The following is a 12,310-nucleotide window of genomic DNA, read 5'->3' on the forward strand; positions in this document are numbered from 1 at the left end:
AAAGAAATTTGAAAAGTAAAACTGATGGGTTTGTAGCATAAACCTATTCGCTGGAACGTTGAAGGCAATATAATTACACCGCAAAGCAAGACACGAAGTAGGCAAGCTTCATGTTACTCGTGCACGGGAGAGAACCGGACAAACGCCGTTCCTTCGCTTGGCCCCAGTTGCTCTCGTCCGTTCTCCCGTATCACTGTCCTTTTATTGAGGTTACATGAATATGCATAGGTTCATTAACATATGACGTCTACATACACAAAGAGTACTGTGTGTGTGTGTGTGTGTGCGCGCTACTGCTGATCAAAGGGTCATAAAAGCACACAAGCAAACATCCTTGGTCAGGAAGAGGGTAGACCCCCCCTCATCCTAGATAACACAGTAAGGAAGTCTAGCAGTTTATTATACACAAAAAGCACTTAAACTAAAACAAATGTAACTACGTTAATCCTACCATAACAATTAAACAAGGTACGAACTTTCCCATGCTCCCAGTGTGGAATGCACACCAGGCCTCTGTAGCCTGTTAAAGATCACACAACTTATCACTGCACAATTGATTATACACTTCTAAGCATCTATGGTTAAATATTTCTAAGCATAAATGAGTAAATGTTTCTAAGCATGAATGACAATCAACAATACAACTCTATCAAAAACTGCCAGTGATTTAGTGGTCATTAAAATGTGTTCAGAATTTGCAAATTGCTGATTCATCTCATGACACACTACTATCCTACATAAGCCAGCTTCATAGGTTAACAGTATTGGTAATGAAAAATTGGCGCTCTATTTACTTGGTATCAGATCCATACCAAAATTTGCACAGCAGATTTTTGCAATGTTTTTGTTTAAACTACTATAACTATTAAATTATTTACACAATTTAAAAAAACAAAACAAACTCAGTCGACCAGTTCAGATGTCTCCTTTACATGATATAAAATTGCTGAGTAACTACCAACCGAAGAAGCATGTTTCATACATGAGAGGATAATTGCTATGAAGCCAAGATTACCCATCAAACAATGCATGAAAGACAAACCCACCAAGTGAGGGCTAAAAAATTTTGAACACCATAGACTTCAAACTGTACACAGGGAAATCAAAGGGCTTTCCTTTGATTTGGTTACATCAATGGTGAATGAAGACTGTCTGCGATGGGGTTGCATTATCTACTGTCACAGCTTCTACACCCGCCCAGCCTTCTTCTAAACACCTGAAAAAGCAGGGATTTAGGGCTTGTGGAACATCCAAGAAAGATCACCAAGAGACTTGATTTGGTACATCAGGGACCTTTAAGTTGTAAATTCAATTGACGTTCAGGAAGTCTCCCTCTGTGCCACCGTCATCCCTGTGTACAATGAGGACACGCTTACACTGGCAGGAAAATGAAGATGGCCATCTTGAGAGGGTCTCCATAACCTTAACCCAGACATGTGTGACTGAGTACAATAAAAACATAGTAGGCGTGGCCTCATTTGACCAGCTACTGGGAACACATTCAGTCCATTGCAAAGGCCGAAGTTGTAATGTAACAGTTTTCCAGCATCTTCTGGAGAGTGCATTGACAGCTTCATCCTTCACAAAGATTTATTAATCCATTATCTACTTGCAGCATACAGTAACGCAAAACAAGTAGTAGTCCTGAATAAAGCACATACATACAGCAGATTTTATGACACTTTTACAACAAGAAAAAAAGTTCCAGATGGCCTCCTTAACATTATAACATCTATTTCAGACCAGCAGGTGACAAATTTGGGCCTCTTTAACCCCACACGTTGTAGTCCCACGAGTATAAACAGTTTTAGCATTTGATGCTTTACTGGCTGAAGTTTTTGACCCAGTTTTAGTTGCTAATGGTGGCCAGTAGAGAGCAATATGACTTAACTTAACCATGAAGAGTCTGCAGAGTAAAATGATATGCCTGTAATTCCATAAACCATCAATTAAATTGCAGAAAAACGATACAAAGTGTTGCATAAAAAACCCACCATAATGCAGGAAACGAAGTGTCTGACGTTCATAATTTTCCGAAGGAGGACCCGTCCACCCCCAGACCCCTGTTTAATGACAAATCCAATCTGATGGTGTGTCTTGATATATATATATATATATATATAAATAATAATGAATTAATAAGGATCACTAAGGCTAGTGAGTCATCCTTGGGGATGAACAGGACAAAAATCATGGCATCTATGCAGTAGATATTTTTAGTCTGCACACAAAATCACCCAACAGACTGCTCTCCCTTATGGCTTTTATAAGATCTTTTTTTTTTTAAATTATTATTAAAGATTTGTGAGACTTATTCAGTAAAGCGAAGATGTCTTCCTGCCTTGTGACTACACGTCCACAGGTTGCAAAAGAAACCCGGGCTTTGGTTATTTACTATTGCAGTTCCACCACTTTTCAATGCACTGATGACATTTTTAGCTGTTTAAATAGATTCAGAAATAACTAAAAGGCACTACAGGATGTTAGCACCCATTTCATGGACACAGGCTAAAGAATTAAGAGGCAAAACTGTTTTATTTAAATAAATTCATGGTAGGTTATTAAATCAATTTCACCTCATTCGCCTAATACGCTAAATGTTGTTTGTGTTTTTTGCTGTACTTTATTTAGGATCGGGCAGCTCGTTGCATGTAAGCCTCACTGTAAGGAATTCAAGCAAATAGACAAAACACTGAAAACTGCAAAAACACGTCTTTAAAAGGGTGAAGAAAGCCATCATTTGTGTGTCCCCAAACGTCAAAAGGTGATCCCTCTACTTAAAAACCCTCCAGCTAATAATTACAGAGTTTATACAGGTTGATGCACAATAGGATGAGTCACTTCCAAATGTCTGCATGGCCCCTTCGCCGTCACAAAAGGTCTTTTTTAAGGAACGTGTGTGTGTTTGTGTTTAAGCTAAAAAGCAGATTTGTGTTGCACCACCGAGCTGCTTGAACTTGGAACATAGTTACGTGAGTCTGTAATTTGTAAGGAATCTGTGGTTTTAAGCAACATATAGTAAACGTAAACAACCCGGCATCACTTTAAATTACTTCTTTCCCAAATCAGTGCAATTTAATATGGAACCTTTAATGTGGAGTGCTTAAAGTCACAGTACCCAATTTCAGCTAAGCTTTAGCTTTTGGACAGATGGCCTCACGTTTGACTCTTGAACACTTTGGTACACAGAGGAGTTTAAAGTCGACTCAGTTAACACAAATTGCCACCTAAGTTTCCACCTAAACTGTTCTGCCGTGTTAGAGTGAAGAAGCTTTCTATCGTCAACCCTTCCTAACAAGCCTTACTTGTTCAGTCTTTTCGATGTTTGATTTTATTTAACAGGATGTGGCTGTATGTAGTTTTTGCTGACTTAATAATGATGAAAACATCAGACATACCAATCGTTAAGTGCTCCACATGTTCCACATATGTCTGATGGTGGTGTTCATCTCAAATTGTATGTAGATTATTTAAAGAATAATCTGGCCTGGATCAGATTAGGATGAGGTACAATTATATTCCATGAGCTGTATATGATGAATCGCATGGTAGGTTTATGTCATATTACAAAATACTGTATGTCTGTTATCAAGCATTGTATTGCTGCAGGATTGTTGTCATGACTGGGCATGCTCACGTCATATCAGAAGTATAAAGCAGACACTTGTGGATGATGAGCTTACTGTCGATTTGTGAAGCACCGTACAGTTTTTCAACCATGCTCGACTCTATGACCCAGTTTTTGTGGTTTGTCTTTGTGAAATATTGTCCTGTTCCACGAGAACTTGATTTGTAGATCGTGATGAGCAAGTGTGTGCTGAAACAGACAGAATCACTGCAATTACATTGCTATTAGGGGCTTTTAAACAGATGACTAGGGTAAGATTATATTGAGCTATAGCTGGGATAGCGTACGTGCATCTAGGATTTTTGTAATGTTTCATCTTCTTATGTGAAGCTTATTGCAGCCTTGAATGACCTTTCTTTCACCAAAAATCTAAACAATACACCAATTTCAGACACTTTATAGAAATTATAAAATATTTTACGACACAGGCATCAAGTCCGGAAACCAAGGAAATGCCGGATTGTGAGACTTTTGTAACCTCAGGCTGCACAACTGCACGTGGAAGTCGGGGTGGCTTTACGTTTACAGAAGACATTATACAAGTCATGGTCACGGCGGTTTCAGTTAAGATCAGTGGTGCAGAGTTTAATTACAGAGAGCTTCTGAGAGTCAAGGATACTTGTTAATGTTTATTTTTAACACTTCCATGTGTTGTAAAATTAGAGTAATTTCAGAAACTGGGCCTGGGTATAAATAGAAGTTGTGTTTTACGTTTGCTGCCTCTTTAGATTTTAGGCTAAGCTGATATGTTCTAAATACAGGCAGGGGAGAGTTTAACTTGGAACAATGATTTTATGACAGCTAAATATAAAATATAAAGGAAACAATGTCGTTACATGCATAATTGCATGCACATCCCTGAGCAGTGATAAACGTGTTGGTAGAAAAGAAAAAATATGCCCACATGGTAAAAAGAAAGAACAACATTGGTCAGTTTTCAGGTTTTAGGTGTCGGGATATAATAAAAAAATTCTTAATTGGTAATACCTTTAAGTAATTGTTTTCTGTGTGACTTTATCAGTCTTTCACATTGTTGTGGAGGGATTTTAGCCCTGCCTTATTACAGTGTTCAGTTCCACGAGGATTGTGGACAGCACAGCTCTCTTAAGATCCCACCACAGCATTTCAATCTGGCTGAAGTCTGCGCTTCACCTTGATTGTTTGATTTTTTTCAGCCTCCCTTTTGTTGATTTGCCATGAATTTTAACATTTAAGATGCTAACCGAGACCTGTACAGTCTGATATGAAGCTCTTCGGTTTTTCTGGAGTTTCTTGGGTTGCTGGGAAGGTTAAATGTTTTCCACTTGTGACTTTAAAGTCTAATTTATGAAGCTGCAGAAGAAAAGAAAGTCCTAGAGGAAGATGTGGAGCACTTAACAGTTTGTATGTCGGATGTGTTTCAACCATGAATCCATTTTTCTTTTGACATATTTTGAAACTGGCATCCTGCTCATTATATGTGTTACTTTCTTCTTCAGTGATGCTTTCAACAGTTACAACAGCTAAAACGATTGCACTGAAAAGAATGCTGAATATGAAATTTAGTTTATTTAAGTTTATTTTCAGAGATATGCATAACTGGTATTTAAATGAATATAAAAATCTCAAGTACTCACTGCTGTACTTTCTACTGGTAACCAATATGAGAAACACTGCTTTAAAGGAATTGTTCAGCATTTTGGCAGAGGCTGCTGATATCTGGAATTGGAGACTCCGGTGGCAACAATAAAGGTAAAATAATAATTAGCAATCTTTAGAAGTGCTGGTGAATTGATTCTCTGATAGAGCCAGTCTTCAGGAGCTTGCCTCTGTCGTTAGCCTTTGCACTAAGCTGCTGTCTCTGTGCATACATGGGAGTGGAATAACTCTTCCCATAGCTGAAAATAAGAGTAGAACTATTGCTTTAAGATGTGCCAGTCAACACTATCATTTCATGAAGACAAAATCTGATTAAGCCATAATCAGACTCATGTTTGTTTGCTCTTCACCTTAAGCTGTCTTGTTAGTGTTCTGTTGCTTCTTACGTTGAAGTTTGTCTTAGTTTTGTTCACAAAGGCAGGATACTCTTTTGTAGATTCTTTAATCGTCATCTTTGGTCCACTTTGCTTCTGCGCAGCTTTCCTCTGGTGTATCTTCCTCTTTGTGTGGATTTTGTTATCTTTCAGGCCATTGTGGGCGTTTGAAGTGTTTAAAGTCTCTGTGGCAGTTTGATTTGTCTTTGGTTTTACTTTATCTTTGACGCTGACAGTTGTCTCCTTAGATTTCTGCTTCAAAGTATTCTTCTTTGCTTGTGTGCTGGCTTTTTTCTTGTTCAGCATTTTGTCTTTTTTCCATGGTTTCAGCATATTTTTCTTCTTCGTGTCTTTGTCCGATGATTTCGGTTTGACCTTTACAGCGGTGCCCGTCGTTGAGTTGCCTGCTGCAGTCATCGTAGGTTTGATCTGGCTGCTCCTCACCGGCGGTTTGGTGGGGAGTTTGAATTTTCTTGGCGGTGGTCTGGTAGGTTTTTCATTTGTGCCCAGTACAGTCACTGAAATGGCACAGATGTCAATAAGTACCCATTTTCACCATTTTACTCTTCTACAACCGCATGTGTTGAGTTTTTTTTAAAATGGTGTGCATATTTGGCTGAGCCTAAGTGTTTGGAATGCTTGTCTCTATTTTAAATATGTTTGATGTAAAACTGGATGCTGCTTTTTATAGTTTTATGTATGAGCCCAGTGTGATTATACAATTTGGCAGCATGTAGACAGTAAATCCAGAGAGGGGGAAAAAAGCAGGTTCTGCTCAGGACATGCATGCATGAGTGAACAGTGAACCCAGGCAATTTGTCGGTCTGCAAGAACAGATTTTTCTTAAATGTGGCTTGTGTAACGCTTACGCTAACCTCTAACATCAGGTTAATTGACTTGATAATATGGTGTGTATATGTTTATATTCAATGCACCTCGAAATATTAGACGTTTCAGGTTAAAATAAATTTCTTTACTTTCTTAGACGACCTCAGATTTAGAACAGGTCTGGTATGCAGATCGAGAAGTGATTGAAATGCAAAGATAAGTTTGAAGTTACTTACATTCCTTTGGCACAAATGGAAACTTTTTTCCCCTCACTTTGACAGGGAGTGGCTTTTGCTTACATTTCCCAGGAGGTGCTCTCCTATAAAAGTAAATGAAGTCCCTTTTTAATGACAAGATAGTAACTCTGTCTTCGTTGTTTTCTTTAGGACAGCACAATCGTATTGTTATTTATTTAATTTAAAAAGTTTAGTTATTTTCTGTACAAAAACTTTCCCACAGCATCCTTAAAACCAATGTAAAGTCACAGTAAAAAGAAAGTACGCACTCTTTTGGTTCTAAGGTTTATGTGTCGAGACATAAAAACATCATCTGGTTCTTATCAAGTGAGTACAACCTCATATGAACCTGTGAAATATTACAGTAGATCATTGTTTACTCAATGAAAACTAAGCCAAAATGCAGAAACTAAAAGTAAATAAATAAATTAAGTACACTAAATCATTCAGTAACTAGTGGAATCACTTTTAGCAGCAATAACATCTTCTTTATAATGTTATTTCAGTTAATTGAATTATCATTAAAATTATCATGACATTATTGCTTGATACAGATTCATAATGGCTCACTGGATTTTACTTGAAAGGAAAAAATGTGTGCTTGTAAGGGCCTGCCCCTAATTTTGATCCTATAGGAAAAAAAACCCTTTGAGATGTCAAACGTTAGAATCCTGCTGCTTTAAATGACTGATACAAAATGTCATTCTTGTCATACTGTGTTAGCGTTTCAGGACTTCTCTGGTAAAGAGACTGCCTAGGATGCAACAGATTGTTGGAAGACACATCCTTTATTCTTCCTTTATGTACAATTCATAATTATTTGGCCCCCGGGATTTTTTTTCTTTTCCATCACTTGAATTAAAGCCTGTTTGAAAAACACGCCTGTCTTTTTGAATAATTTCCCCAAGCAGGTGTTCCCATTTAACACAGAGCACGTCCATAATGTGTAAATGTAATATACACCTGGTCTGACACTATACCTGGAGGGGTCCATGAATTTAAACACAGTTCCAAAAGCAGACATGGCACTCGGGTATGACGTAGCCAGGAAGTACAGCTCCCCTGGATGACAAAAACAGCTTGTCAGCAGTGTCACACGGGTCTGATCCTGTGATAAACGCATAAACAGACTGATCAAACCTTACCTGCTTCATCTTCAGCAAATGAGATGATGAACTTGTGGTGTTGATTGATGAGTCCGGGAAAAGAGCAAGTCTGCGTATCACCCATACACACACTCCTCTCTTTCCAGTTTCCTGTTGTCCTGTCTTCCTCTAAAGCCATAATTCGACTGAAAGGTTGACAGCTTTATGTCACTTGGAGCAGGCGAATTAAATAAAAAATGTAAAGGTAACTGAGAAGACAGACCAATTCAGGCTGGAAAATGCTCAGATAAACATAATCTTACCCACTCATGAAGTCTCCGAAAATGTACAAGCCATTCAGATTGGGTGATTCACATCCTCTGTACACATACCCCCCTGTCACAGACTTCCCGACATGATGGCTGTATGCAAATATAGGGAGGATGTCATCTGTTGTGGCAGAGAAAGACAAACCTAATTTAACTCTGAGAATGAAAACAATCAAAAACGATGGAAATAAAACGTGGCAAACGTTTCAAGCAGACAGAAAATAGCTCTTGACTTCATCACTGGGGAAGCTTCACAAGAACAGAAAACATACTCAGGGAGGAGTTTTGGCACAATTTCATGTCGTAGCACTCGAAGCCCTCTTTGGCCCTCCATCCATAGTTTCCTCCTTTGATAATAATGTCAATCTCCTCGTAGCGATTTTGACCAACATCCCCGCAGAATATCCGACCTCTGCCGTAGCCACTCACCGGGTCTCCACGGTCCACGGAACATCGCCACATGTTTCTTACCCCATAAGCAAACACCTCTGGCCGGGCACCTGGGTCCCTGAGGAATGGGTTGTCAGGGGGGATCCTGTATGGCATGCCACTGGGGTCACTTCCATCCACATCAATGCGAAGCACTTTTCCCAAAAGAGCACTTCTGAATACCAAGAAAATTAATGAAAAACTCAGGGTAGAGGCCTTAAGTGAAAAAATGATTAATATAAGATAAATAAACTAAAGGTGTAGATAATGGATTAATAATTAGGCATTCTTATAGTACCTTGGGGTATAATGAACAAGCTTTGATTGAGTGCCAGGTCATATTGCACAAACAGTTAATAAATGGTAATGTTTTAAATGGCTGAATAGTTTTAAGTAATATAAGAACATTGATACTGCTGCATAATCCACCCGACTCCTACAACGATTCCTCTGGATGGTGGGCCTTCTCTCTCTCCCCACTTTCCTATGTTTACCCTGTCTGTATCCAATAAAGGCTAAAAAAGCCAAAATAATAAAATATTTGTATAAACTCTTTCTAACTCAGAAACGTATGTATGTATGGATGAAGGGTGGGTGTAGCTGAAGGCTATGGAGACACAGTTAGCTGAAAGTTTGGCTAAATAGATTAATAAAAAATAACAGCTAACAATGGCAATACCAGGCTTAACGCAATGGCTTTATGGTTAAATTATTGTTCACATATTTGACTAGGTTATTATTTTCACTTGAGGAAACCTGAAGGACCTTACTTGTTTTGTGCGTTGCCATACTTCCCAAATGGATCCCCAGCTTTTCCACCGTCTCCAGTGAAGATATACAAATAGCCGTCAACACCAAAAAGCAGCTGGCCTCCGTTGTGGTTTGCGGCTGGCTCCTCGATCTCTAAAATGAGCCTGAACATAAAATGCATGCAGTTCAGAACAATTAGATAAAGTATACTTTAAAATACTTTTTATCAGGTTGTCAAGTTTTCAGCTCACTCATGGTAAATTTACTGTCTCCTCCACGCATCTGCCTAAGGACCTGAGCAGATCAAACACAGCACCTGTACTGTGGAATGCTGATTCTGTGATTTCTCTAAAGGCGTATCTCTTTAGATCACCATTTTGGTAACATGTTTGCATGAAACCTTTATGCATTGTGCGTTGTTGTTTGCTTTTAACTCAAATGTTGTTTCTTTTGTCTGTTTTAATTGTTTATCTTTCTTCTACGTGCCTGCATTGTTCTTATTATTTTAATTTCTGTATTTTTTTCCTTCTCTTTTGTTCACACAGTTATTAGTTTTACTACCTTTCAGTTTCTCTCCTTTGTGATTTTTTGCCCCGCCCCCAGTCAATCAACTGTATATGACCTCTTGAACCTTTTAATGGTCTTTCACTTTCCCCTGCTCTTCTCTGGATTGTTTGCTGTGTTGTTTTTTCCGTCTCCTCTTTTCTGGATTAAAGATTGGATTTTGACCTTGTGTGTCCCTCTGTGTGTGCTGCATTTGGATATTGTTCCTGCCGCCTCCTCGTTTTACAGTTAGTGTCTGCCTTATGCTTGCTTGCACAAAGAAAGAAAACCTGCTGGAGAGTTGTCATTTCTCTGAGTGCTCCTAAATGTAACACAAGTGTTGAAGTTTTTTGTGGGTCTATAACATACTATAGGGGGTTTGGGGATATAATAATTAAATATATCTCTTGTAAAATTTTAGGATTATGAGCAATAAATGTTTAGAAGGCCTAAAACAAAGTGAAGGACTACTCCTTTTTGTGTTTCACTGAGATATTTTCATAGTTTCACGCTGCAAAGTGCAGGGTAGGTTGTGAATTTTAATGGTCCTCAGAATCCCAGAAAATCGTAAATTGATATGTAGTGTTTAGCCCTGAACATGTTTATGCAAGGGTTGGTGCAATTACAGCCCCTCCCCTGAATGATGATAAAGCCTATGTAGTTTGTGCAGACCCACATCATGAAAGAAAGACCCTCCCTCTGCATACCTCTCTGAGTAGGGATCAGCCACGTTCATGTCATAGGCAGACACCTTCATCTCGCTGATCCTGATTTTTTCCAGCTCACTGCTGACCTGGATGGAATAGTAAATAAAGAAGCGTCCATTATCCCGGTACTTTGGGTGGAAAGCCATTCCTAGGAATCCTCTCTCATCCCCCAGCCATGGAGTGGTCAACACCTCCCCGCTCATATCCAGGAAAGGCTGCTCCAGCCGGCTGCCGTCGCGTAGGTAAACCCAAACAAAGCCCATCTGTTCTGCAATAAACATTCGATGTGTGTCATCTCCACTGTGCAGCATCAGCACTGGGTTCCTGAGATTGTTGGCCACTTCAGTCAGGCACAACTGGAGACAACCTCTTGGGTCCTCTACCACCTGTCCCAGGTTACTATTGAGGTCAGAGCTTTTCAAAACAATGGGGTAGCAGTAGTCTTGGTCAGGCAGGTCTACCATGCTGCAGAACGTGGTTACGTCGTGCTCTGTGGCGTACAGCAGCAGCTGGTTGACTGTTAAATATTTAAGCACGTGGCGACATTTGGAATGAAACTCAGAGCAGTAGTCAAAGCAAAGACCGGGAATTTCTCTCACAGGTGTGTAGGGGTCCTCAGCATCGTAGAGGTGGGCAGCATATGGCGAGCATTCCTGGATGGGGCAAACACAGTGGTTTACCATTAAGACATTTCAGGGCAGCGTCATGCACAGAGGAGATGATTTATTGGACTAAGAGAGCCATTAAGTCACAACATCAAGAATACATGTGTTCCATAAGCACAAAGACTTGTTTTGTTTTTCAAATAAGAGCACTTTGAATGTCTGGAAGTTTGTCCTCTGCAAATTTGCCTGTGTAAATGAAATATGGAAACATGTCATAGTGATTTCAATATCAGATGTTTTTTATTTCAGATGTGGAAACCATAATCTGATGTTACTGATAATTGTTACAAATATAAGCACTCTGGATTAAAACCTCAATGACAGTTAGATAATATTTGGTTTTGCGAAATACTAGTTTATCAGTCACTAGTAGTTACATTTAATATCTGATGGGAGTATCCAGTTTTAGTTTGCTTTAAACTTGAGCAAATTTTCACAGTTTCTATTCAACCATTTATAACAATTATAAAGTTAAGTGATAACTTTTGTGGGATTTATTTTATTATTGTAACCCTAAATTGATTTTAACTTGAGTTTAATTAGAATAAACTACAATGAATCAAAAGTTCAAGTTGTGTATGTTTCATTTTTTCAAGGATTTTTTTTGTTTGTTTGTTTGTCTGAAATGGAGAACATACAACCACAACTGCAGCAAACGTGAAAAGACTGCAGTGCACCTAAAGCAAAGATGATGATCATGGCATTAATAGTAATCAAAACTCAAGAGAATATATTTACCTGGCACATAATTTCCTTCAGCATGTCGGTACAGAGCTCATGACCTGCCGCTTCCAGTTGTTCAATGATGTCCCAGTACCTCTCCGCGATCATGTTGTCAGTTCCCTGGTCGCAGCATCCAAACTGCTCATACTGATTGCAAAACTCCAGGTGCCATGGAGGTTTAAAAGGTGGCTTGAAGTCCAGGCATTGAGGATGAGCAGATGCTGGCTTGACCAAGGCTAACAGCATCACTGGCACAATCAGGATAACCGCAGGAAGCCTTGGCATCTTTTTAGATGGCCGTAGTTGTGCCACCGCGCGTAAAACCGCGCAGCCGGCTCGGCTTGGATGGAGCGCAGCATCCCTCTTCCTTGTCAT

At 39.2% G+C, this 12,310-nt stretch overlaps 1 protein-coding gene across 1 annotated transcript; it reads right to left on the minus strand.

The window, feature by feature from the left end:
* Positions 1–616: 616 nt before the first annotated feature.
* On the minus strand, positions 617–12,310 carry hhipl2 (HHIP-like 2). Its single transcript, XM_026151500.1, has 10 exons — positions 11,951–12,310; positions 10,548–11,200; positions 9,318–9,461; positions 8,391–8,722; positions 8,113–8,239; positions 7,850–7,995; positions 7,685–7,766; positions 6,705–6,787; positions 5,617–6,158; positions 617–5,505 (listed from the first exon to the last, which is right to left on the minus strand). The coding sequence occupies exons 1-10, from the start codon at positions 12,308–12,310 to the stop codon at positions 5,455–5,457; spliced, it is 2,520 nt and encodes an 839-aa protein (XP_026007285.1). The 3' UTR covers positions 617–5,454.

This window comes from Astatotilapia calliptera, chromosome 19 (assembly GCF_900246225.1).
Source record: "Astatotilapia calliptera chromosome 19, fAstCal1.2, whole genome shotgun sequence".
Lineage (NCBI taxonomy): Eukaryota > Metazoa > Chordata > Actinopteri > Cichliformes > Cichlidae > Astatotilapia > Astatotilapia calliptera.